General features: G+C 40.4%; 1 protein-coding gene across 1 annotated transcript; it reads left to right on the top strand.

Moving 5' to 3' along the window:
• Positions 1 to 488: 488 nt before the first annotated feature.
• On the top strand, positions 489 to 27,974 carry LOC108678531 (lysosome membrane protein 2). Its single transcript, XM_018166983.2, has 11 exons — positions 489 to 628; positions 21,028 to 21,119; positions 21,668 to 21,825; positions 22,387 to 22,528; positions 22,718 to 22,924; positions 23,265 to 23,542; positions 23,763 to 23,881; positions 24,304 to 24,422; positions 24,568 to 24,693; positions 25,057 to 25,119; positions 25,597 to 27,974. Exons 1-11 carry the CDS (start codon positions 604 to 606, stop codon positions 25,789 to 25,791), a joined length of 1,524 nt encoding a protein of 507 aa, XP_018022472.1. The 5' UTR covers positions 489 to 603; the 3' UTR covers positions 25,792 to 27,974.

The following is a 27,974-nucleotide window of genomic DNA, read 5'->3' as shown; positions in this document are numbered from 1 at the left end:
CGAATGCTTATTATAGTTTGAAACGATGAAAATCTATAAATGCGACTTTCAAAATTATGCGTCATTCAACTTTATTTTTCATAGGGAATCAATGATGAAGAGACTGTTTTAAAATCGTCCAATGAAATAAATTAATTTAATTGAAAGTGTCTTCAGTTGTAAAAATCTGGGTTATAAGCTCTAATTGTGAAAATTTTTATTTCTATTTATATAGGTAGCACAAATTTACAGCTGCATCATACGTGCAATTTTCCTAATTAGTTTAGTCAGATAGATGTGAAATAAATTTAAGTGAAGAAAGAATTTGAAATTTTTTTTAATATAATGCTGAAGCTATCAAGATCTTTAAAAGTTATAGATTGATGAAAAGTATCAATCTGATCGCAGCCATGGTTGAACTAATACAACCATGGATCGCAGCTCGCTGCATCGCATATTTATTTTTTGGAGGTTGCGTCTGGTCAGGGACTCCTGGAGTCTGGGACTCTGGGTTAGATTTTGTCAGTTGTCGATCGAGAGTTACAGGAGGAGGTGTGCACCGGCTCTAAAGCTACCTATGAAGAGTCTTAGATTGGTCGACTGGAGCGGTTTACCAATTACAAGATGATCATGAAGCAAGTTTGTGCAGGTAATTTGCTCATTCTATAGTGGGATATATTTCAAGTAAGATATCTCACTAACTGTAACGAAAGTGAGAGTACTTTCCGTCGCATTGGTTCTACTTTTTGGCTTTTTAGCTGATATACTTTCTCGTACGTATTCTCCGTCCACTGTCTGTGATGAATTAACAAAAATTACTATTCGAGTAGTATTGTCTTTTTCTTGATAAATTGACCATTATTGAAAAACGCTAAACAATATTTTTGAGGCGAAAATTAAGTGAAGTTGGTTTTCAACTGATAGTTGCCACTGGTCCAGTGGTCCTTAGACGAGCTAGTCAGCTAGGTATAGCATATGCCATATAGCTAACTTATAAGTCTACAACTAAGTTTTAGACTTAGAGACAAGTTAGTGTGCAATAAATTACTAATAAGACTTAAACTTAAAGTACATTACAACGTGGAGAATGAGATACTACAATAGTTTACCTAGAGCTGAATTGGTGATGATGAAACCATTATTGGCATTAGTACTTCCATTTATTTTAATTTTCCAAATCGGTTTGAACCTAATTTACCTATTATTTATTGAGGTCATTCAATTTTTATCTTAACTAGTATCTTGAGTCATACAGTAGGAAGGGATTGAGGGAATGAGATTTAATTTTAGAACTCCATTGAACTTTGAGCCTGACTGCCTGAGGTGACTGTGACTTGCCATCAAGTTACAAGTATCTTGCAATCTTGGCTTATTCATGTATGAATATGATTGCTTGATTAGCATCCACTCAACAAAAAAGGGACTAAACATGGAGACATTGGATCTTGGAATGTAATTTATCAAAAAAAGTTTATATGATAAAAATAAAAGAAAATTGAAAAAAGTATAAATATGGTATATGCTCAATAGGCTCATCTCTGTTGATTTTTACTTCTATTAATATTCTACAAGCCAGTTATTGTGATGTCTGATTCAAACAAATTTCAACAGCAGATTTTCAAACAAACTTCAAGGGCAGAATAATCACTCAAAGCAAAGCATTAGGTATATGTTACTAATGTTAGTATGTCATACTCTGTTGGCTTGGCATTCTACGTAATGAATCAAATTCTTTGCCTATGCTCAATGCAGGCCATTAAAATTCATGCCTTATGCCCATATTTAAAAAGTAATGGCATTTCAACCATCTTGAAGATCTGAGAATTTAGTTGTGTTTTTTGTTGTCTTATCACTCTTATGAGTCTAAAAATTTTGCCCTTTACTGAAGACTGTTGCAGCAAATATATTTAATTGGGATACATTTTTGGTAGTAATACCCAATTGTCTTGGTGCTTACAAGTTATACTAAGTGATAACTATTTGCCTTGGTTAATAGGTATTCATAATGACCATCTTGAGACTTTTGGAAAAATTAAAACTGTAAGCAGCATAACATGAACAAATCTTAGATGTGACAAGCTTATATTTTTTCATAGCTAGTTCATATGTAAATGGACTTGATAGGAAATGTGCCATTGGGATGTATTATTTGTTTTTAATGACTCCAATCTTTCTTTTTTTATTGGGATTGTAAACAAGGCTTCTGAATAAAATTTATTTAATCAATAAGTAGGTAAATAAAGCAAAATATCTTGAATAATGCTGAAACTTTTTATCAATATATATTTATCTAATTGTGATGTACATATTTTTTATTCTTAATCTGCAGAAAAGTTTAATATTTTTAATTCAAAACTTCAGATACTTTATGTTTAGTTTGGATTTGGAGAGGATTTTCTTTTTATTTCATTCAATTTGGCATGGAAAAGGCTGTCAGAAAATTCTATTGGTGTCTTTGTATACAACACTCAGAAAGACATTTTTATATGAATTTTTTGGTGCAGTTCTAGGCCTGCAATGTCACTTGCTAACTATGATTCCTGTATTTTGAGCTGTACAATCTTCCTTAACAGTTTAGGAATGGCAGTGTCTTAATAAGATTTACTAGGTCCACTGTAGGGAGGACAATGAGTAGAATTTTGATATTTTTCTCAACTGACAGCTGGCATGGAGTCCTGTAAAGTGAAAGCAGAACTCATGCATGCATAGAATTTATTGGAAACTTCCTGGTCTTAGGCAAGGACATTCATGTGAATTTTAGTTGAAAATGAAAGTATTATTCAAATTTGGACTTTTGTCTTTTCTGGTCAATAAACACTTTCACTCCCAATCTCATTAATTGTGTCATAGTTGGTTTACATTAATATATATGTATGTGAATTAAAATATAATTAAGTATTCAGTTTTTGGGTGCAGGTTTTTATACAATTTCTTACCAAAAATGCATCACCTGAATATTTGTCTTGTAGTCAGTAAGTTACAAATGTTTCATTATTTTATATTTTTGCTTGAATAAATCTAGTCTTGAATGTTTGATATTATATTTCTAGTGCATTGAATGAAATATGGTTTATGCATTGGAAAATAGAGTTCTCTTTTAGAGTCAGATTTGTTCCTTTATTCTCGTAGTCAAAGTGTTCGTCCAAGAATAACTTGCTAGTAAATTGGGAGTCTAAGAAGGAGATAATCAGAATGGAGAGTTGCAGTTTGTTGCCGTTCTCTGGTTGAATGCTGTCCAATTGTTGGCAGTCTCAGTTGTGCCGATAGCTCCACGCGCACCACAACAGAGGACGCTTGCGCAACACTACAGTCCCACCCCTGGCGCTCGGGAATGCTCTCTGTTGAATTTGCGACGACTGTTGTGATGCATTGCATGCTGCCGTTCACGTGACAGATCAGAACCCACGTCACGCTCTAGGCATGCTGACATCAGCTCTGCTCATGTACTGCCAGCTTAATGCTTGTTCACATTGCGGGAGTTGAGAAGTTCTTGCAAGGCTACGACTGTTATTTTTATTTTAGGTGCACAAACTACCATATTGCCTTGCCTTCTAATGTTTACCTTTATTCACATTGAATAATCACCAAAGCTGCAGCAAATTGTACTTTTTATAACACCGTTCTTAAATTTAAACTCGTTTCCTAGTTAATACATGAAGGCTTATTAAATAGAGTTTCTACAAGCAACTTATAATGGCTTGATTGCATGGGGAAGCGTTTTTTTTTGCTGTTTTTCTAACGTCAAGTTAAAGCAAACGATGTTTTTCAAATGTCAAGTTAAATCAAACGTGCCCGGTCTTTACTTTTTTTTGTCTAATTTATTGTTCTGTTAGCTCCGTATTCTTGTTCCTTTTTAGCGAATTTCTCATTTAATGGAAAAAATACGCTATTGTGCTCGCCATGTCCATCTGTCCGTCCGTCTGTCTGTCCGTCCGTGACTTCACGTTTTCGTCGACGAGAAAATGCGCTCTGTCACTCACTGCAGTGAGTACTGAGTTATATTTTTTATATTATTGTTCTTTTTCTTTGGTGGTTATTTTTGTTCCTTGTTATTCTTTGTTCGTTGTTTCCGTCATTGGGTTGCGTAGCACAGATACGATGCGAGCGTTGCTTGAACTCTGCCCTTCGTAGCGTCACGACACGAACATTACGGTCACCGCTGCTCGTTAGTCCGTCCGCCCGCTGCCCGACTTTCACCCTTTACGCCGCTTGGGCGCCTTACTTCAAAGCAACTGTTCGCATCTAACAACTCATGCTGACATTCTAAATTCATTATTTAATAAATGAAATCTAATCCTGTACGGCCAAGACGAGCCGACAGTCTTTACGTTATTGTCATCCATTGTTGGTGTCACAGGTCTCGAGTTACACAGAAGCGAAGTTTCTTTGGAAATTTTGGTTTCTGTTACAGAAAATGCACGAATTTCATGGATGATTCCTAATCATGAATTGTGTACTCGTAACCAGAGACAGTCCAGAGCTCTGCCCTCCAGTATAAACTTGTTTAAAAACCCTACGATTGTCATCACAAAAAAACGCTTGGGCGTTTCAGTCCAGTTTGCGGCCCTGGGGGGCGTTTGACCGAGCGCTGCTGCTGGCGCTCTGAAGGACATGTCTGGGCTGTTGATGTGAGGCTGTCGCATTCTTGTGCCTCGGTAAAATGTAACGAATTTATTGGTTGTATTCTTAGTTAACATGCAACCAGGTGCAGTTAGTTAATTTGCAATCAGGTATGGTTGGTAAACATGCAATCAGGTATGGTTGCATGGTTGAGATGCAGCAAGGGTTTGGTTGGTTGGGATGCAGCAAGGGTTTAGTTGGTTGAGATGCAGCAAGGGTTTAGTTGACTGGGATGCAGCAAGGGTTTAGCTGGCTGGGATGCAGCAAGGGTTTAGCTGGCTGGGATGCAGCAAGGGTTTAGCTGGCTGGGATGCAGCAAGGGTTTAGTTGGTTGGGATGCAGCAAGGGTTTAGCTGGCTGGGATGCAGCAAGGGTTTAGTTGGCTGGGATGCAGCAAGGGTTTAGTTGGTTGGGATGCAGCAAGGATTTAGCTGGTTGGGATGCAGCAACCAACTGGTTAGGTTTGGTGTGGTGTGAATCTTAAGTCACCCCTCATGATAATCTTTACGGCCATTACTTCTCTCTGAATTACCCATCATAACTGAATGCTAACTAATTTCAAACATTTCAATTGTTACGACGGCTCATAATGGAGCCATGGAGCTTGAAATAATTTATGTATTTATTTGCTGAAGTCTTCATTAATTTTATGATCCATTTTTACTCATATTTTAGATCTGTGTTTTATTTCGACATTTGTGTTTCTCTTTGGTGTAGAATGCCTCGAAACTAAAGTCATACGTAGTCTTTACTAATCTAAAGATGAACCTGTATTTATACTCAATTTTAAATTCATGAACCCTCATCACTCGGGCCAGTACATCGTTCTAGAATTGAACTCATAAGAAGAGCAGTATTGCCCTTTTGATCGCTCTTTGAGAAGTTTTGTGCTCTTTACAGGAGCTTTGTGCTCTTCAAAAGAGCTTAGTGCTCTCTACAATAGCTTTGTGCTCTTTACAAGAGCTTTGTGCTCTTTACAAGAGCTTTGTGCTCTTTACAAGAGCTTTGTGCTCTTTACAGGAGCTTTGTGCTCTTTACAAGAGCTTAGTTCTCTTTACAAGAGCTTAGTGCTCTTTACAATAGCCTACTGCTCATTACAATAACTTTGTGCTCTTCACAAGAGCTTAGTGCTCTTTACAGGAGCTTTGTGCTCTTTACAAGAGCTTTGTGCTCTTCAAAAGAGCTTAGTGCTCTTTACAATAGCTTTGTGCTCTTTACAATAGCTTTGTACTCTTTACAGGAGCTTTGTGCTCTTTACAAGAGCTTTGTGCTCTTCACAGGAGCTTTGTGCTCTTCAAAAGAGCTTAGTGCTCTTTACAATAGCTTTGTGCTCTTTACAATAGCTTTGTGCTCTTTACAGGAGCTTTGTGCTCTTCACAAGAGCTTAGTGCTCTTTACAAGAGCTTAGTGCTCTTTACAATAGCTTTGTGCTCTTTACAGGAGCTTTGTGCTCTTTACAAGAGCTTTGTGCTCTTTACAAGAGCTTTGTGCTCTTTGCAAGAGCTTTGTGCTCTTTACAAAAGCTTTGTGCTCTTTACAAAAGCTTTGTGCTCTTTACAAAAGCTTTGTGCTCTTTACAAAAGCTTTGTGCTCTTTGCAAGAGCTTAGTGGGCTTTACAAGAGCTTAGTGGGCTTTACAAGAGCTTAGTGGGCTATACAAGGGCTTTGTGCTCTTTACAAGAGCTTTGTGCTCCTTACAAAAGTTACAAGAGCCTTGTGCTCTTTACAAGAGCTTGGTACTCTTTACAAGAGGTTTTTGCTCTTTATAAGAGCTTGTGCTCATGGAAGCATGGAGTATAAGCCCCACACCAGCTCTCCAGCTTGTAGTTGTCGAAACAAGTGTCAGCTCCATGCCAGGCTGATATTTGTGCTTCATTTTATTTCTTTTACAGTTTTTATAGCAGGAAGCTCGAGGCTACTCCATGCCCTCAATTTCTCGGCGCGTCATTTTGTTATCAGTCAAGCTTTGTTTGCTCATAAAACCAAACCTGAAGCTGGGCCCAGAATTGGTCGGTCGCGACCATCTGAGTATCACAGTTACGCGCTAGAAACGCATTATTGATTCCAAGTTAGGATATCCATCATGTCACGCTTTCATGAGTGAAAGAAATAATTTGTCATGGTTCTCCGAGATCGATTCCTGAGGCACGCCGGCTTGAGCTAAAGCTCATCCAGTCACCGTACTCATCGCAGTGTCCCTACAGCAATCTATCACCAGTATCTCCTTGTTCCTTTGTATGCATTTAATTGATGAAGGTGACGAGCCATGCATGATACGGAGAGCCTGCATGTTCCGTTAGGTTTAAACTGGGCTATCATATAAACTCGGAACAGCACTCGCTCAACTAAATACTTGTGTATTGAGTTGTTCCCATCAATGGCCTCAATTCAAGCTAATTTTGGAGAATTATGTTTGCAAAAAAATCCTTGATCGGCATGGGCGCTATAGATTTGTCTAGGCAGTGTTGTGCATGTGTTAGATCAGTGGTTCCCAAAGTGGGCGGCACCGCCCCCCCTGGGGGCGGTGGAAAGATCTGGGGGGGGGGCAAGGAAGAAAAGGGCGGTAGGGGGGCGGCAGTCCGAAGTCAGAAGTTCGAACGTTTGTTTGACCATTTGTACACAACGCGTGCACCTTCACGGCTTCCATGCAGCGATGGGTTTTTCCACCTAGATGTGTTTTTTTAACCTCTCCTGGGTTTCTAGTTTAGATTTTTGAAAATATGTAAAACCTGAGTTTTTTTATTTGTCTGTGGGGGACGCTAGGAATTCACTGAGGAGCCAAGGGGGCGCCAGCCTGCATAAGTTTGGGAACCAATGTGTTAGATGATTCTATTGCGAGGCGGTGACATGGAGTGAACGACAAGCTTGGTGTGCTCGCTAAAGTGCCGATTCCCAGCGTGTAGGGCATACCAGTGACCAGACCAGCCTGCATGACCAGGCGTTTTGGATGCTACACGACACAGGCGCGGTGGCTGTAGTGACGGATTGCAGGTCTCAGAGAAGTGTGCGGGCGGCCGGGCGAACGCCCTATGTTGCTGTACGTAGACACAAAACGCACTCGCTGGCTCCTTAGCAGCCTATATTCACCAGGCACTCGCCACACTGGATTAGCCACATTGGATTAGCAATTGGGCTAGTCTGCATGAAATATGAAGAATTAGGTTTTCCTACTGGTCTGATAGATTGGATAATGCTCATGTTCAGTTCGTCTCGTACGAACCATATCAGCTGAATTTATGATGTAGATAAATGATTGATTACTAAGTCGATTTATTTCTTAATATAAATTGAACGCTTATTACTGTTTTAATAATTTTTACATTCAGTTGTTCTGCATCGAGCAAGAATCGGCATCGGCACACGATGAAAATATCAAATTCTCTATCAATACAATGCATACGAAACCATTCACGATCACATATACTAACTAGCAGTGATACTAATTTGATTTCTTATTTGTAAAATTGTTACGTAACAATTAATTTGCAGTTATAATTGAACTTGAAATAAAAGGTATTTGTAAGGGTCATATTATTTGCATTTACAGTTTAAAATTGAATTAATCAAATTCTATTCTTGACCTAAATCTTTAAATCGGGTATGGCAAAAATTCGATGTCAATGGAAGCCATCAGATGAGATTACGACCTTGTCGTCAGGTGCCAAAATTGGGAGAACTGCTGGGCCTATACTTTCAAAAAAAGTTAAGAGATCGTAAGTTCATCAGCCAATCATTGACGGCCTTTCAAGCAAAATCCACCAATCATAGACAAGAAAATAGAGCGTGAGTACTTACGTTCACTTAGCGAGTTTTGAAAGTATGGGGAACATTAATGGTCATTAAATCGTGAAAAGAAAAGCGATCGGCTAACACGGTCAAAGCCGTGAAAATGAAGCTGAAAACAATTGAAAATGAGGCACTTTTGAGCCCAAATAGCGTTCAGCACGTGCGTTTCTCCTCATAATTTGTCTCCGATCATTTTTTTGAAGAATGAAGCATTTTTAGATGGATGCGATATTAATTCTAACCAAATTATTCTAATTTCAATGCAATTTTTACCCATCAGATGAATTTGGGAAAATAATTTAAAATGAACGCTCTAACGTTTAATGGTCAAACAAAAAGTGAAAATACGCGTAGTAGGAAATTTACACTGAATCATTAAAGCAAGTACGAAAAGCACAAACGAAAAGCACTATCATCCCAGATCGATACTTTTGTTATAAAACTTCAATGACACCCTGCTCGTGTTGTCCTGCGACCAGCACGTATATATTGCCAGTGCTGATAACACGAGTACGGCAATTACAGTCTCGTATATAGTCTCTTACATTTGCTTCCAGCGACGTCTGCAGCGTGACGCGGGTGGCGGTGACCTGCGCAGCGTGCGCGGCGGCCTTGCTTGCTAACGCGTACACTGTTGGGCTGTTGTGACCTTGCGTCGTGCTTATATCTCTTGCCTTCTGCACCTGGGATATCTCGTGCCTTCTACAACACTAGTTACAGGAGACAACTAATTTCAACCTATCAGCGAGAAGCGTTGAAATATTCATTGCAGTGAAGAATTGCAGCATATTGGTTCTCTGATTCACTATACCAATGAAAAACATAAAGGGTTTCGCATTTGAACTAAAGGTTCGTGGAGGCTGGTGATTTTGTTTATTCTCTGCACCCTTTATCTGTACAATAGGCAAGTGCCTCAGTGCCATGGTCTTGTTCAAGTCACGCTAGTTCTGTTTAATGTTCGTATCATTGAGCGCTGGTCACTTGGCTCTGGTTTCGCTGCTCGAGTTCGCCTGAGCTCAATAACACCATTGGTTTTACTGAATCATAAAGCGGCGATGTTTGCAGCCTCGTGGCGTGGTGCTAACTTTAAAGTCTAGCTCATTTGAAGTCATGATGCGTACATTATTTGGATGCATTGCGAATACACCCGACTTGGTAATTTAAGCTGATTCTGCTTATGTCTTAACTCGTGTGCACTCTCACTATGTATCAGCTTCCTGACACCTTTCCATCAATTCAGGTGCCAGTACCTAATTTTTGGACATCTCATATGCAGGATTGTTGTTATTGATATGTTTGATATTAGGTCACATCCTCTACCTCATCGAGGTTTGTTAGTCTCAAGAATCTATTATATTCTGAGCATTGTAGTGAACTGACTTTTTCTTCTATGATCATCAACTTGAATGAACATTATTTCAGCTTAAAACCTCGGAAATTTGCGTGTGTCAACGCACTCAGGACATCGTGCCATCCACGACTCTCAAATTATGATCACCAAGCAATACTAAGGACATCGGCCGGGATGACGTTGAGATCGCTGCAGTCGTCGCCGCGAGCTGCTATTGTCATGCGACGTCGTCAAGGAAGTCCGTGCTGAGCTACGAGCCTCGCAGCCTCCCGCAGCGCTAAACGTCTCACGCCGCGCCGCTTTTAGGGTGTTCCTTTTGTTGTTAGACACGCGTTGCATCACTCCTATGAGGTGCTGTGCAATACGCTAACATTTTTGCTTGGTGTAAGCACCAGCATGTATACGTGGTGTATATACCAGCATGTCCGCGGCTTGTCAACGTCAGCATGTTCTCGGCTTGTCAACGTCAGCATGTTCGCGGTCGTCAGCATGTCCGCGGATTGTCAACGTCAGCATGTCCGCGGATTGTCAACGTCAGCATGTCCGCGGATTGTCAACGTCAGCATGTCCGCGGATTGTCAACGTCAGCATGTTGACGGATTGTCAACGTCAGCATGTCCACGGATTGTCAACGCCAGCATGTCCGCGGATTGTCAACGTCAGCATGTTGACGGATTGTCAACTTCAGCATGTCCGCGGATTGTCAACGCCAGCATGTTCGCATATTGTAATCGCCTCCTTGTTTACACAGTGTAAAGGCCAACTCTCACGTATTGCAACTCATCTCATATATTTTAAACGGCCTTCTCTCTACATATCGTAAACATTTTCCTGTACTCGTAACGCATACAAACTCATAATATGCTTTCAACCAACACCATCAGAAGATCGAGTCGTGACACTGTTCCTTGTTCGAATATTACTAAGCGCCCACCATTCAGTTGCGTGCATTGTATCATATTTACGCCAGAAACGTCCATTTGATTCATTGATTCATCCATTCATAGGTTTTGAAAGGGGAAGTTCGGAATGTTGCTTGAAAATAAGGGTAGATATCTGTCGAACAGGGCTGAAAAATAAATTCGCGTTAAGCTTAACATTGCATTCAGCAGCTTGTCACTCTAATACTGCGATGTTCAATTTGTGGGCACCGCTGAAATTTTAATCTAGAGACGAAAATGTAGGCTTCCGATTCCCGTTCGCATGCTTTGGACAATGAAATTTGGTCATTGAAATGCTGCTAGGCTGACGTTCAGAACAAGTTTATAGCCACGCTCATGTGCTTGTGTGTTTTGTTTTTCATTCTTATACGATCGTTTAAATTTGACGCTCAGTTCATCCCAATGTCGCAGAGTAGTTACCGTAATCTCATTCGCTGTCGTATTCGGTTCATGAAAAATCGTAAATACTCTAGTCATATCCACGCGCATCGACAGCGTTGATTACTTGTTAGATATCAGTTAGGCTGGGTCACGCGAAAAGAGCCGAAAATGCGCATCCACAACATACTTTGCCTCAACTAGTTCTTATCATTGTTTTGCAGCCTCAATCAACAATTTCCCGTCCTCTACCAATTATTTAAACATGATTCGTGACGGTCGGAAGTGATCGCCAGGTGTAAGTTTACTGTCTCCTTGATCTCTATGGAAAAAAGTTGATCAGCAATGCAAGGTCATAATGTGAAGAACAAATTCCGCGTTAGCATTTTGAATAGCCTCGCCTCGGCCGTCACACTAGCACTAATTTCTGCTCACTGCACGAGCCATCGCGACCTGCATGGCAATTGCGGCTTGCGCCTCCACTCGTTCGCTCAGTCATGCAGTTCGTCCTTGTGTTATTTGTGTTTTTGATTTAATTATGTGAATGGGAGAAGTCGTGTCTACTTGGTTCTTAATATTGGCCAAAGCACTGCTCGCAAAATTCAGTATTTGATCAAATTCAGAAATGTCCATTCGAGAATATTTCGAATGTTTTTGCCTAGTAAATTGTACACAATTGTAGATTTCTTCTAAATTGTGTTAGACACTTTTGTTTCTCGTCGAACTTTCCTCACGCGAAAGTAAGCCATTCTTTTTGAACGGACCGACTCCCGATGATTGTTGGCCTGCAATCGTTGTCATCTTAAGGGGGTTTGCACGCCTGTTTTTCAATTTGTTAAGAATAAATTATACTAATTCTATGTAGTGCGGAGCGCGATCTTTGCTTCTTGCTGACAGACGCCTTAGATTTGGTTAGAATGTGCAAATGAATCAATATGGTTCCTGTTTCACTGGAATAGCGCCATGTGCTCGAAGCCATACTTCTTATCTTCACCAAGAAACGCTGTTTATAGCGCATTTTCTAATTTTTGAAAAAATGCACTATTGTGCTCGCCATGTCCGTCTGTCTGTCCGTCCGTGACTTCACGTTTTCGTCGACGAGAAAATGCGCTCTCTGTCGCTCACTGCAGTGAGTACTGAGTTATAATTTTTTTATGTTAGCTACGAAAAAGTGTTGAGTAATATGTTCAAATTTGAATGAAGTTTAATCATTCTGAACCTGCCTCTTCTTATTTTTCGCCTCACTTTCGAAGTCTTCGCATGATCAATTTAGTCGAAATTTTTATCCATAGAGGGGAATTTTTGTCACATTTCCCGATTTTCATCACAAAAGCTCTACAATCTACATGAATGGTTCGTGTGGTCACGCTTTTTCATACTAAAGTAAACTTTTTCATACTGAACTACGATAACATCGTCTCCTGGGTCCAATGCTGCGTCCATTGGAATGGTCAGTTTTTTAATTAGCAGTGAGGCCTATATTATTCATAGTCAGCTCGCACCACAAAACCAGCTTGTGAACTTTTAAATGTCACCGGCCCACGACCCTAGGCAGCTTCCTTGCTGCTAAAGTGACCTAAGCTACCGGAGTTACAATGTACAACGCTTTAGTTACAGAGCCTCATGTGGACCACCTCACTGAAACCGTGTACTCTATGGCACGCCATCAGTGGACGCAAAATTTAGTTCCGGAGCGTCTCTTAAATTACTGCACCACTCTAACAAGGAAGTGCGTGGAAAACAGCTAGTGTGCATTTTCATAAAGTTATATTGTAGAATCACTCGGAAAAACTCAACGTCCGTCATGTTTTTGCTCCAACTTTCTTTACAAGCCTTGCTTGGGTTTGTTTCTTCAGTTCAGGTTTGATGGCGTCAGCAACTTCATAGTTTAGAGAGCGAGTTGATTTGTCCCTAAATCATTACTCTGATAATATTCTGTATATGAAATTCATCGTTGACATAAATTTGCATGCTAGTGGTTAAAGAATTGCCCGTGAAATTATTCGATGTGATTTGCTCCTTACCCGAGTAATGAATGAGTTTATTCGTATTGGTTGACTTCATTTTGCCATCCAAACTTCAGTTGTCATTTTTGACGAGCACATGTTAGATCAGTGCGTGCATGTCAAACGTAACGCACTTGACGTCAAACGTTATTAAGTTCGTGCGTAAATTGCGTGTGTTTGACAGGGGTTTAATACGCGTGTTAGGTACACGCTAGCGTTAATTACGCATGTTACTCTAGCGTTAGGTGCGCGTGTGCTACGCCCGAGTTAGGTTGGCGTTACGTCAGTGCGCGGTGCGAGTCACGTCAAAGTAATGTTCGTGTGTTATGCACGCGTTCCTGTTGTCTCGGGCTCAGTGTCACGGTACGCTGCGCTACTGAGAAAACTCGACGTGAACGCCAGGCTGGACGTGACGAGTGACTTAACACGAGCCACGGGTTCAAGTGTGGTGTCGTCTCGTACGATAAAACCTCGAATTCTTTGTGCTGATGAGGATTAAAAAGTGAAAACAGGTTTTTCTTTCATTTTCATGTAATAACATTTATAAATTCTTCTGTTTTGGTATTGAGAAAATGTTTTTTTGCGAAATATTTCAATGGTTTAGATGATTTTAATTCCGTAATTCGCTCGATAGTTAACATTAGCTATTTTTCGCATGCCTCGCCTAAGTGCTGGAGTAGTTTCCGCATGGCTAAAGATGAAGCACTTTTTCGTTTACTTGCTATTATGTATGTCAAGGTTTCGTAGTAATTAATGTCGAGGTTTGCTTTGTCTTATCTCCAACTATGAATCCTCATTCACGGCGAATTTCTCATCATTCGCTTTTTGCAGATTAGTAAAATTCTTGACGCGTCCATAATATGTTAGAAGTCTCTATCTAGTGAAAATGGGGCTTCATGCTATGGCCGCAGGGAAGGTCGTTCCAACGCTGGATTCAAGTTCACCTTTTATTTCCTCGTTGATTTTACATTTAGGTATAAGGAAACAACTGATGAGCTTGTGACCGTTGGTCTGTTGCTGACCAATGTTATGTTCTCACAGGTACCGACCATTGCCGATTTTCTCATTGAGCGTGGTGATGGTACCAATACATTTGTAGTTGAAGAGTGCTACTCTGGTGCGAACGGCAATGTAAATGCAGATTGACAAATGCAGTCATTTTATCATTGCAATTGTGTACTCCAGATTCATTGTTATTGATGTAGTAACGGTACTGTAAATATCGTGCAGTAATTGTGATGCCCTAAATGTATATATACCTATATCTATTGCCTTGAATGCATATAATAGTTTAAATTGAATGTCCTAAATTAAGTTATCCGAATGAAATATTTTAGATATAGTAGCTTAAATTTATATTTTGTTTCTCAAAACCTTAGCAAAAATTAAAAAGAGACATTTCTCTCCGAATTCCGTGTGCTTGAAGAGCTTCGTTACTGCCTTTAGAGGGCTGAAATTTAACTAGTCGAGCTAAAGTTAATGCGATGATTATAAGCTCTCATTCTGGTCACAAATTCAAGTTTTTATAAAGGTGAGAGGCGTACATTTAACCATGGAGGGATCCTTCGTTGCTGACAAAGCTGCGATGTTTGTACGTGAGCTTTTATTGCGATTTGGAAATTTATTCTCTCGTATCGAGCCACAAATTGAGTGGTACTATCTATGTATATTTTCAAATTTAAGGATCTTTAAATTTTAGTGTGCGATGAATGCTTATGGAATTTACTGAATGATACATATGGGATGAATTTATTCGTTATGGCTAAATTATATTCATTGTGGAAAAGCTGGAAATTTTCAAATATGCCGTGAAAATTTCATAATCACATCGACTCGGTAAATGGTCTTGAGTTGCGGTCCAGAAAAAGCACCAAGTTTTCAAAGAATGTTTACCTTTTGAGCAGGATTGAAACGTGATGGTATATTCGTCATGGTCATGATCGGCTCTTTTTTGTGAGCTAGAACGTGAGGCACTTCTGTAGTCGAATAATATCATGCATTAGATGGCAGCTTGTCGCTGCATTGAAAGCAACTGACTGCAACGTCGCTCAATCCTTCAGAATCAGTCCCGTAGTGGAAACAGGCCTTAACTCGCCTGACGGCCGAGACTGATGTTGGTCGCGCAGACGTGAGCGACACCCGATTGTAGAAATACGAGGATGTCGCGATGAAAATAACCGGTTCAGTATTAACTTAATTACCTTGGGTAATAATAATAGCGTTTGAGAATATTTATCCCAACCAAACGCTTTCGTGTGGCTCTTCTTTTCAATCAGAAATGTTTCTTATTTCATTAAAAAAATTAAGATCGATGCTCATTTATTCGACAGCCTAATGCGGAATTTCAGTTTGCGATTTTTCTTAAATTGTTTTTGTCGACTTGGCTGCTCGTTTGTTTGATGTATAGATCTATAGTGTTTGCCTTTGAAGTTATAACCTCATTGATAAACACGTTTAAACACTGAGAGGGTGACATTATGTTTGGCGCAGAGCACCCTCGCCCAACATTGTTGATCACTTAGTGACACGGCACACTACGGCCTAGAGTGCTACATCATCATTTTGGAAAATAGAATAATTTAAATTTGTATTAATATCTGTTCTTGAACCCATATTAGTGAGGTAATTATAATGCGGCACTTTCGAATTTTGTTCCTCTAATTTTAAGTTTGTCGGCGGATTTTTTCCGATTCGGGTTGTGCACTAAACGGTTGATTTATGAACGAGCTACTTGTTTTATGGGAAGCGAACGTCCGTGTATCTCATGCATGGTGTTGGCATTTATTGTGATTTTTTAGGATATTGGTTCACAAGGGTTATGTATTGTCTCCATGCAGCTTGAAATTTCTGCACGACTAACTCAAGGTTATGCTGTGTTGTGTCTTTCGATGGCAAAATTTTCGTTTTACTGCTTGTTTATTCATCAGTTTCATTTAAACTGATAACATGACTCAGCAATACGCTGGCACGACTGAGCTCCGGCCTGAATGTTCGCTCAACGACGCGATATGGTCGGCCTCCTGCAACAACAACATTGAATACGACTAATGAATCTTCTCATCCAACATCCAACAGGCTTCTCATCAAACCTCACACTTCTGTATTAGGTTGCCAAATATTGGTCCATATGTATCTCCGTAGCAACATTTAAAATGGAAGTTCTACATTTGGACATTCTGCATTGTATCGTCTTGGACAGCAGGTTCATGTGAAGCTTGCTACCGATCGATGACGGTTAGAAAACCTGTCGTTTGTGGATAAGTCCTCGGCTGCTCCAAATAAATTCAACTTTGTTGAATCTCTGCACTGTTCCGTATAGGTTTTGACTGCACGGAATTGTAAAACTCGGGCTCAGAATGCACTCACTGGATAATTTACTTCTCGCGTCTAAGTATTATCTGCAATCATTTCCAGCTCCTTGTATTTATTTATAGTTAGAAAGCAGGAATTTGATAAATCGATGCTGCTGCTTGATGTATTTAGCGCATTTTCTCATTAATGGAAAAAATGCACAATTGTGCTTGCCATGTCCGTCTGTCTGTCTGGCCGTCCGTCCGTGACCTCAAGTTTTCGTCGACGAGAAAATGCGCTCTCTGTCACTCACTGCTGTGAGTACTGAGTTATATTTTTTTAATCTCGAAGCGCATTTCTTCAGTCCTCGCTTTCAAAAAGTCTGGTTTGTTATGTTCAGCGTAGATTAGGCGGCACAAATTACATGTTTATTTTGTAGCTGTGTTCTTTAGTAGCAGTGCAGGCTTACGGTGAACCATTCCTGAGCTGGAATTAATTGAACGAATTAATATAAGAATATGCCCGACAGAACCAATTAATATAAAAACATGCCCAACAGAAGGTTCTGAGCAATTTTCGCAGTTGAGTTAAACTTTAATAAAACCATTTCTTAAGGCAAGCTGTGATGAGATGTCCCTTTTTAAGAGTAATTTCCCTGCACAGTCGCACACCATGCACACTCGTGCAATGAAAGTGAAAGCTCTGCAGCAGAACTGAATACCAACTTCAGCATTTCCGCTGGTCAGGGCAATAGCTGAGCTTATGTATGTTGTTGACACGGAACTAACCATAGAGTTGATGTTGCATTTCAAATACCGGTTGTTCATACAAACATTTTTGATTGTGATTCTGAAACTTAAATTTCTGATTAAATTTTCTGCTATTATTAATTTCTAGTTTATAAATGTCTCGGTTAATCTTAGACCTAAAGTGAAGTTCATGTTTGAGATGTTAATTCCCGACTGATAATATAGTTAAATAAATATGTTCATTGTTCTTTTTAATTACAATCCCATACAAAGTTTCCCATTCGTTTCCACTTTCATGGGTTGAGTTCCATTTGCCGTATAAATTAACTGCGTTCAAACCTGTATTCTTCCAAAACAACGGTAGTGGATTGAAACTTGATTTCAGTTCTTTTTTGTTATTGAAACATGGTCTTTGTTAGTCGACTTAATTTTTTGGGGACAAAGCATGTCAGTATGGGAGGTTACTCTGTAATAGGCACGACAGTCGAGCGATGCAGGAAGAGATGGAGAATGACATGATTAGGTCAAATTGACGGCCTGACGCCCGTCACTTCTAGCCGACGGAACGCCATAGCAAAGAACTGGTGCCGCTAGTCGGCATGTAGTGTTTGCGAAGGCATCACATTCATATCGATCACATTTCCAGGCTTTTCTTTCTATTTTATATGCTAGACCTGTGAACAAATAACGCATTTTTCATTGAATTAAGTTAATCTTTGATATAATTTTGTTAGGATAACGTTCCGACTTCGGGTAATTTCCGCTATCTTAAAAGCTCATGATGGGCAGACAGCAACGATTGCTGTTGTGAGGATCAACTGTCACGTGTACTATGACTAATGAGGGTTGTGATTCATCTACTGGTCATTAAGCATTGGCATCCTGTGGGAGACGTCGATATACCGAGTGACTATACCAGCTTCCTCTGACGATTGTGTGGCAAGTTTTATGCTTGGGACGAGCTCTACAACCGACAGATCGTCACAGCGTTTTTTGTCGTTATACCCATAAAGGTTGAGTCTGGTTATGTTCTTATCTGATTCAGTGGAAGGATATTCACGTGCGTCCTCAGGTGAAGGTGCGTGAGCAATAAGCACCTCAGGCAGGCATGCACGAGATGGTGTGATGCATGCTGTCTATGTTAAGCTGACCCTGATCATATAAACTTTATGATGCCCATCATCGCAACGACTGAAAGTTTTAACGAACAGATTCATGTACCACTTTATGCTGCTTGTCAGAAATATCTTTCGATCTACTGTTATTCAAGTTGCAAATTGATGCCATGAAGTTTCCGAAATTTTTTAGCAGTAATAATTACGACACAATGCCGTTGGTGTATAATTCTTACGATTTTTGGCTGTTCGGTAATGTATAGTTGCCCTTTATATCAGCTGCACGTTCAGTTGCGTGTTGTCACAGGTGCGTGTTGTCACAGTTGCATGTTGTCACAGTTGCATGTTGTCACAGTTGCATGTTGTCACAGTTGCGTGTTGTCACAGTTGCGTGTTGTCACAGTTGCGTGTTGTCACAGGTGCGTGTTGTCACAGTTGCGTGTTGTCACAGTTGTTGCGTGTTGTCACAGGTGCGTGTTGTCACAGGTGCGTGTTGTCGCAGTTGCGTGATGCTGCAGTTGTTTAAAATTTTTTGAATTGCACGTTTTCCTCAAATTTAATTCCTTAGTCCAAGTGTTTTCCCATGTTGTCGCCATGCCACGTTGGGCTCTGGGCTCGTCGCTACTTGATTCAAATAAATGTGTTTAATTTGGGTATTAGAAACTGTGAATGTGTTATCTACAAAATTACTCGTTTTGCTCTGCTGTTAGTTGCGACGAATGTCGAAAATGATTCTGTTCATTATCCGTATTTTCAATTTCATTTTTCTTAAATGATTACTTATGGCTGTTCATAACATTAGTTTAGTGTAAGATCACGATTTATAACTTATTTCATCGCCTGTGTGAAAATAACGTCAAATCAGTATTTTACTATGATTGATTTGTCACGAAAGCCTATTTCTTCCATGCGATCTTGTTACTGTGTTACGATCTTACATAATTCGTATGAACATGACACGATATCAATCTAGGCTATGAGGCAAAACAGACACGGTAACTCCTGCCTGAACAAAGATGCTGGTTGTTGGAGAATGATAGAGAACGAAGCCTTTGGATACCGCATAAAAACTGGCCCCTGCGATTACACTTGCTTCCTGACTACTCTGCGTTGCCCAAGTCTACTCTGTTGTATTCAGTACGCGTGCAAGTGAGACAATGCGCATTCAAATATTCATGGTAATTCACGTCCTTTCATGGGCTTGGCAATGCTCGTCCAAGTCGTGTGTTGTGCTCATGAATTGCTTGCTTGTTGACTGGGTTAGCTTTTGCTATGTTTGAAGACGTGACACTTCGGTTAGTTTGTTTGATCATTGCCTTGTTTTTAATGACATGAAGGTAATCTCACGTGTTTTTCAAGATCCACTTGTCATGTCTCACGGATAACTTTATTTTCTAGTGATGCTCTTTTAAATCGTATACAATTACATTTATTCATTCCATCTTAATTCGGTGGATTTTTCTTTTATTAAAAATTTCCGGCTGTTTCTAGTTTTTTATTGGTGATGAGAAAGCATGCACTTCAGCCCTTGGTATCCAAAGGCTGCTATGAAACATACTAACGTATTTATGTGTAGACGGACGTGTAGGCACGTTACAAACCAACCCCAGCCCGTCTCCTTCTTCTGGCACATGCGCGCAGTAGCATCATAGGCCGCGGCACAAGAAGCTCAGTCTCTTGAATCTTCTCGGGGCCTTGGCACATCAAGTTTTTATTGTTGCGATCCAGGCTGTAATTTAGCAAATTCTAAGTGGCCGCCCTCGACTCCAAGTCTCCAACTGTCTTTTCGAAGTGCGTCGCACCTCCAGTTTTTTTTATCTTCAGAATGATCTTGTCAGGCAGCACAATTTTATAGGCGGTAGGTTTGACTTCGCTAATATTTTTGACTTCCTTCATTTTTAATTATTTGCCAGGTGCTAATTCTTATCCATATTATTTCAATATTTGCTCTCTGATTTTCAGTTTTGGTTTTTAAGGCGTAAACTCTTGAATAAATGAATCAAGCTTCGAGATTCGCTGGTCCGTTTTATGTATTTTTTTGAAAATTCTTTTATGATAGCACCGAAAAGGTGTTTTCGGTCAAATTTTCGCAGTTTTTATCTTGAGCATCAATCCATTTCTACTTCAGCGTGTGCAAAAATACTTCCGTAATCTGGCCGTTCTAAAAAAACTAGTCCAAAAAATATTAGGTGTGAGGTTCACTCAGATTAGAGCTGCCGGAGATTATATACCATGTTGATGTTTCCTGATCTGAGTTCCGTGTTCTTTATCCTTTGTGTTTTGCCTGTTATTAACTGAGTTGTCGTGAAAATCTCTCCTGCCTGGTATTCTTTATTCTAACGAAGAGAAAATATGCACATTTTACTCTGCCTGTTCTTCATGTTTAAACAAAACATCCACGCAACACGTACAAATACATTTTTTATACAATGTATTTCTTCTAGCGGTTCACTTACTCCCTATTATCATACCCTGGCCTGGCTCAATATTTGCGCACATTGTTGAGTGCTTTACCGTCTCGACCGTTAGTCGGCTCCAGCGGCTGCAGAGAATAAGTAATTAACCTGCGCCTTGCGCTCCGTCCCAAAAAGCCTAAATGTTTCTACCTGCTGCCCGCTCGTTCTATCCAAGTGGCTTCCGCATTTGGTTCTACCCTTAGAGCTGGAGGAATTCTATTTGCTATGTATCTTTATTATTCATCGCATATTTTTTTCATTGCTTATGTAAATGCATTATTGCCTTGTGATTGTGTAAATACAATTTAGTTGCGACGATTGTGTTGTATCTGAATCTTATTTGTTGTACTCATAGGCGTGTCCACGGTGCTGGGCATGTGCCTGCTGGTGCTGGGTGGCCTGACCATCGTGTACTACGAACCCTTCATCAACAACATGATCTTCAAGGTTGGTGCAGCTCTTAAACGCTATCCTCAGGTGATGAGGCATTCAAGTCGTTTTTTCAGCTTTTAGACCATGTAAACGTTATTGTATAGTGAAGCGAGTTTATGGGACAATAAAATCTTTGATTGAATTAATGAAAAAGTTAGCGTTTATGCGACTAAATTCCAGTAGACTTTTGCGTGCTTGCTGTTGACGCATAATTAGATGTTTAATTAGTGTTCGATATTTTGCCAGTGCCGGATAATGTAAGTGGAAAAACTCTGATACGAGGATACTCTCTTGTTCTCAGTTTGTTTTAGTTGATTGTTATGAAACTTCACACAATTTTCGTGAGATTTTGAGTGCTAGGCGGAAAAAATTAACGTGAAACTTATTTTACTTTACTTTTCAATGGTGTCTAGTTATTGTCCGTTACCCTTGAGATTGGGCTTATCCACGAACAAATTGCATTGCTGTGGTTTCCGATTTAATTTTATCTTCTTTTAGTCCTATTTGTTCGTAATTAAATTACAAAAAGGCGTTCAGAAGACTAACAGCTCTCGATCGTTCAGGAGATGCTGAAGGGCACGGAGTCGACGCTGTTTGAGCCCGGGTCTGTGATCGACGTGAAGCCTGTGCTCAGCGTCTATTTCTTCAACGTGACCAACAAGGACGAGTTTCTGGCCGGCGACAAGCCCATCCTGCAAGAAGTTGGGCCTTACGTATACTAGTGAGTGCAGGAGTATTTACTACATTAATTCCATATTTATTGTTGTCATTGACAAGTTGCATAAATTCAGAAATCGCTTATTATATTAAAACCGAAATATGCCGTTTGTACCCCCAATGAGATCAAGAAACGTTCATTTTTTTGAAACACGCAATTTACCGGTTTTAATACGGTTTTTTATTTTATCATAACCTTTCTGTGTGCTCGACGGCTAATTTAATTTGCTTACATTATAATCGTTGAAATTACTACCATTTCTCTGTTACCTTATAATGCATATGCATATATGCATTATATGCATATATGCATTATATAATGCATTATATGCTTTTGCATATAATGATCTGTCATGTTGCAAAACTGTTGTGTTGCTTCGATAAAACCTAGACTTGTTCGCTGACTGTTAGTATTTCTTAATACTAAACTCGAAACATTAAATTAACTTGTACTCATTCCAAGTCTATCATGGAGACAATTACAGCCCTCGTAGATGTTGCAAGTCGCTGTATTGTGGTGGTGCGAAGACGCTTAGTCTTAATTAACAACGCTGTTGCTGTGCAGTCAGAAATGGATTCGCTGGAAGTCCTACAAGAACGCTAACCGCACCATCTCGGGCTCGCTCAAGAAGATCTATTACTTCGACCGCGAGGCCTCCTACGGCCCTGAGAGCGACCTCGTCACCACGCTCGACGTGCCTATGGTGGTGAGTGCGTGTGGTGCTTGCTTAAATTCATGCTTTATTTATCATAATTTAGCTGGTTCTTGTACTGTACACAACACAACTTATGTGTAATATTTCGTTACTTACAAGTAATCTTGTACTCGCTAATTATATTTTATGGTCTACATGTTATTCATGTGCTTAATCCACATCGCTGGTGTGTTGCCACAGACCGCGGTGTGGCAGGTGCGCTACACGCCCAAGTTCATCCAGCTGATCTTCTCAAGTATGCTCGAGGTGCTCAAGAAGACTCCCTTCACCACCCGCAACGTCAGCGAGCTCGTCTGGGGCTACGAGGATCCCCTCCTCAAGATGGCGCGCGACATCCTGCCTCCCGAGCAACGCTTCCCGTCTGACTCGTTTGGCTTCTTTTTAAATGTATGTTTGCCTGTCTAACGTTGCTAGGTCTATGATTATGAGGCTATGAAACATGTTTGTATTTACACAGTGCCATATACTTGTGTATTATATACAAGTAATTCCAACAGCAAAAAGTCAGCAATTGTGCACAACAGAACCGGGAAATAATTAGGAAGCTGATAATATGTTAACGTTTACTCAGTTCTCCATGTAAATCAGTACGGAAATTTTACTTCATCTTAGGTTTCAAATTGATAATAAGTAATGAAGGGTTGACTTAATTTATAACATAGTAATAGCGTAGATATGCATTTATCTTTTCTTGATTAGATCACTTAACGCCAAAGTTATTTTGCAGGCCAATAATAGCGATCCTGGTAACAACTTGAGGAACTTCCTAATCGGGACGCCTGAAGACATGAGCCAGCATCTGGAAGTTTACTCAGACGACTTCAAGGTTTACCTCAACTTCTGGAAGACGAACGAGTGCAACAGAATCCACGGCAGTGACGGCTCTGGCTTTCCTCCTGGCCTAAACCGCACGTCGACTTTATATTTCTACACTGCCGCGCTGTGTCGCGTAATCCCATTGCATTTTGTGAAGGACGTGGAACACTACGGCATGAAGGGCTACAGGTTAGTGCGCTCCTGCTGTATATTACTGCGTATCATTATCTCTAGGCATTTATTATTTCGCCTGCCTCATGACATTTGCCCTTCATTTCTTACATTAAAATAAAGAACTGGGATATTTGAATTGAGATTCATTGAAATTTGATAAATTTTATCATCCTCAATTTGAACGCTTTTGGTGAAACTTGAATTATAGGTACTAATTGTTACTGCGTTTGTTCAGGTTCAGTCCCCCAGAGGACGTGTTCGCGGACGAGACCGTGAACCCCGACAACGCCTGCTTCTGCCAGGGCAGCCCTTGCATCGGTGGCGGCCTCTTCAACCTCAGCATCTGCCAGTTCGGTGCGTTGACCGCAGAGCGCGGTTGACTGAATCGTCTCACTTGAGCCATTGACAGACTGGGGTCTTTGAGGAACCCATTCACTGAGGTCGTCGACTGAATCCCCTCACTGGTGCCTTTGACTGAACCCTCTCACTTGAGCCATTCACTGAACCCTCTCGCTTAAGCCATTCACTGAACCCTCTCACTTAAGCCTTTGACTGAATCCTCTAACAGGGGCTTTTGACTGAATTCTTTCAGCGGGGCCTTTGACGGAATCCTCTCCCTGGGGCCTTTGAATGAACCTCTCACTGGGACCTTCATTGAAACTGATTATCGTATTGCTTATAACTTTCTGTGAGCACTTTTATTACTGTTTGTGATAACCTATGTTTCTTTTTTGGGATCGCATTCTTGTGTCGTGAACAAGTTATGTTTCTTGCAGGCGCGCCCGCTGTGGTTTCGTGGCCTCACTTCTTCCAAGCTGACCAGAAGTACCTGGACGCAGTCGTGGGGCTTAAGCCTGACGCCGAGAAGCATCAGTTCTCCATGGACATCGCGTCTGTGAGTGCAGCCTCTGGCTGAACGACTGAGCTAAAATAATGCTAACGAATATTACAATGTTATCAAGTAGTTAGGGTGTGTTACTCTAGTGTTTTAATTTTTACAGTTTGTTTCAAGTTATTGTATTGTTTTCTGTCGCGTACAGCGGACGGGCTCCGTTTTGTCAGGCGTTGGCAAAGCTCAAATCAACTTCGCCCTCACCAACGTTTCTGAGGTGAAGCCTGCGCAGGGCCTGCGACCGATGATCTTCCCCGTCGTGTGGTTCTCTGACGTGAGTATTGAAGCTGGCCTGCTCCTCGAGCTCTTGGCTCATAAACATCTCTTAAGTTTTGCTTATATCAAGTTCATAAATTGTTACCATTATTTACGATCTTGCCTGCTAATTAATTCTTGTCATTTGCCCAGTTAGTGATTATTTAAATTAATACTGACACCTTGAATGGTCCAATTCAGTTCATATTTTTATTTTTGCCACAGCCCTCATTCTACGGCGCTGAGTGCCACGACGCATTCGTTCAATAATTTCTTTATTTTTGTTGTTGTACTTGTTGATTTTATAATACAACAACAATTGTATTTTGTCCAACATCGGTTTGCTGGTTTCATTTCCTAATGAGTTTCTGCACGTGTTCAGGGCGTTGCAGTTCTGTCACCTGGTATCGTCGACCAGCTGCGTATGGCTATCAACCTGCCTGAGGTGAGTGCGTCTGCCACAGTAGATCTTACTAGCGTTCTGTGTCCAGTAGTGGCAATAATGCGCAAAACCTAGGCTCTGTTGGGGGTTTTAATCTTCCATGTAAATGTGGCCGCTCTATTTATTATACTTGTATTCATGAATGTTTTAACTTATGATGGAGCTGATCTCAAGAACGTTGTCAATGATAATATTTTAAAATTGATAGGAATTTTCTTCAGTTTTAAATCGGTAAAATGAGATGTTTTGGTTAATTTACGTTTCAGGCAAATTAATGATATAAATACAAATAAAATAGCTTTCATAGGCGTCACGAGATTTTTATCCCTCACGTCATACTAATGCTTCTGAGGAGCAGATAAAAAAAAAAACGAAGATAGTTCCAAACAAACGCAAACGCCCAGATATCCCATAATATATTCTTGATTTATACTTTTATGCAATCCCAAAGCATTGTGACTCAGTTTGATTCGGTTACAGACAATCAAGGCGACAGTGTTGACGCTCTCCTTCATCTTCGGCTGCGTGATGTTCGTGGGAGGCATCACGATCTGCGTGATGCTGCTTTACCGCAAGACCGTAGGGTTCTCACCTGAACACGGCGTGGACGGCAAGGCGCCCGCGCACGCTTCTCGCTTGCAGGGTGTCAGCAACCCCGCCATGGAGAAAGATTGACAATTGTGGACGGATGATCAGACTCCTCGGCCTTGCAAACTACACCCTCATATTTACCAGCAGCAACTTCAGTATCACCAGCAATACCAGAAGCACCAACAGGCGCACCAATACCTTCAGCAACAACAGCAGCTACAACATCAGCATCGTCACCGAACTCAGTCTGGTGGTGAAGAGATGTACAACTCATCTCAATTTGCCGCTTATCAGTTTAGCGACGATGAAAATGTCGGTGACGTACGGCGTGCAGAAAATCTGGTTGGCTACAGTCGACTAAGCGAGTCATTCACGCAGGCCCTGCCGGCATGGCATTATATTGAGGCGGGCTACCCGCGAGTGCCGCGCTGGGCCAACTGGCGGTCGCCATATCCTCAGGACGACCAAGACGCCTCTCGTATCGTTGATTAGTTTCAATGAATGTATTGGGTTTGTGTCGTTCGTTTTGCAGTATTTTTGCCTCCCATTTATCAGTACGATGTACTGAAATACGAAGATATTTTGTCACAAAATGTAAATTTACCAAAATTTGCAACATGAAGGTTGTTTTTGGTCGCATTTATCAACAGATTTTAGGCTAAATAAATTCATGAACCAAATTATTATCAGCACAATTTTCAACATGAACATTCCAGAGCAATAGTGAGTGTGGTTGTCTAGCTCCGAGCTGATCATCTGTCGTGTTAAAACTTAAGTTCAAGTGCCTTATCCTCGCGGTAAAATAAGACGCTAGTGCACTTCAGTCAGGTCAACAAGATACCTGACTCTTTAGTGCACACTTAATGTTAAGGGTCGTAAGTTTATGTAGACAAGTTTGAATTATGTATGCCTTATCTGAGGAGATTATTCTAGACTTGACTAGTTCTGGTAAGAGAGGTTCTCTTGAATCTGCGTGTGCCATGGCTTGTAAATCTCGCTGGTTTATCTCCTTTATTAGCTCACTGTGATATTTGTGTTGACATCCTCTCATCTAGGATATCCATCAATGAATCTCCAAAACTCGAAATTTTAGTTCGACGTTTTAGACTATTTTGGCAGCTCTCGATTCTTCTCTTACTTGATCACCGACGAAGGTGATGAAGTCCTCCAATGAAGATCATTGGTGAACTCTTCAGAAAAATGTTGCTGTCTGGCCTCACCAACCGATAGATCCTTCAAAAATTCCCTGACTGCACGATTTGGTTGATGTATTTTGTCCTCGTCCTCACTGTAGGATTTGATGTATTTTGTCCTGGACTCGACTGTAGGATTTGATGTATTTTGTCCTGGACTCGACTGTAGGATTTGATGTATTTTGTCCTGGACTCGACTGTGGGATTTGATGTATTTTGTCCTGGACTCGACTGTAGGATTTGATGTATTTTATCCTGGACTCGAGAGCAGAATTTGCTGTTAATTTCACATGGAGACTCTGGGAAACAGTCGTGTGCACCATCACCGCTGCTGGGAATTATGATGAACTGATAAAAATTTTGTAAGCTAATGCGACCGACCTAATTAATTCTGTAATTATTTGACCTCATGTCTAGGACTTATCATCTCACAAATCAAGTGTCTTTGACAAGTTGTTAAATTAACTTATCTACTTGATTCTCATTTGTAAGCATGCAGGAAACAATGAATGCGTCAGCAATATATATATAGATCATTGGCTTTATTTAAGTTTTGAGGTCTTCACTCGGGCTCAAAATAAATGCTCTAAATATTGACTTCATCTGCTATAGCGTTTTGTGCTTCTACTTTATAGAATTTACTTAGAGAAACAGCTATTTAAAAAATATTGTACCTCGTTAAAATATCTCGCAGGGTTGCTGCTGACTTTGATTGCATGAATTATCTTCCATTTATGCTTCGTATGTGAAGTTATTACGCATCCCAATATTTCATGGGCCTAGTTCACCTTCATCGTCCGCAGCTGGAGTCTCGTGTCTTCCATTAGAGTTAATGTTTGTACTTAATGGCGCGTGAGTTGCTCAGAAGACCAAGCCACTCAGGGTCTGCTCTTCTAGACACAAACGGCGAGACTAGCCGACAGACCAACTCACTTGTGGTCTGGTCTACATATTCTTCCTGTGCGTTTAGTTACGAATGCTTCTATATTCTCAATCAAATATTTTTGTACGAGCTGTTATGCATATACTCTCTTTAGGTGTAGATTTTTACTTAAATTAAAAGAGAATTATTCG

The sequence above is a fragment of the Hyalella azteca genome, unplaced genomic scaffold, assembly GCF_000764305.2.
Source record: "Hyalella azteca isolate HAZT.00-mixed unplaced genomic scaffold, Hazt_2.0.2 contig11040, whole genome shotgun sequence".
Lineage (NCBI taxonomy): Eukaryota > Metazoa > Arthropoda > Malacostraca > Amphipoda > Hyalellidae > Hyalella > Hyalella azteca.
The sequence above is the reverse complement of the archived record's forward strand: the minus strand, read 5'-3'. Positions and strand labels throughout refer to the sequence as shown.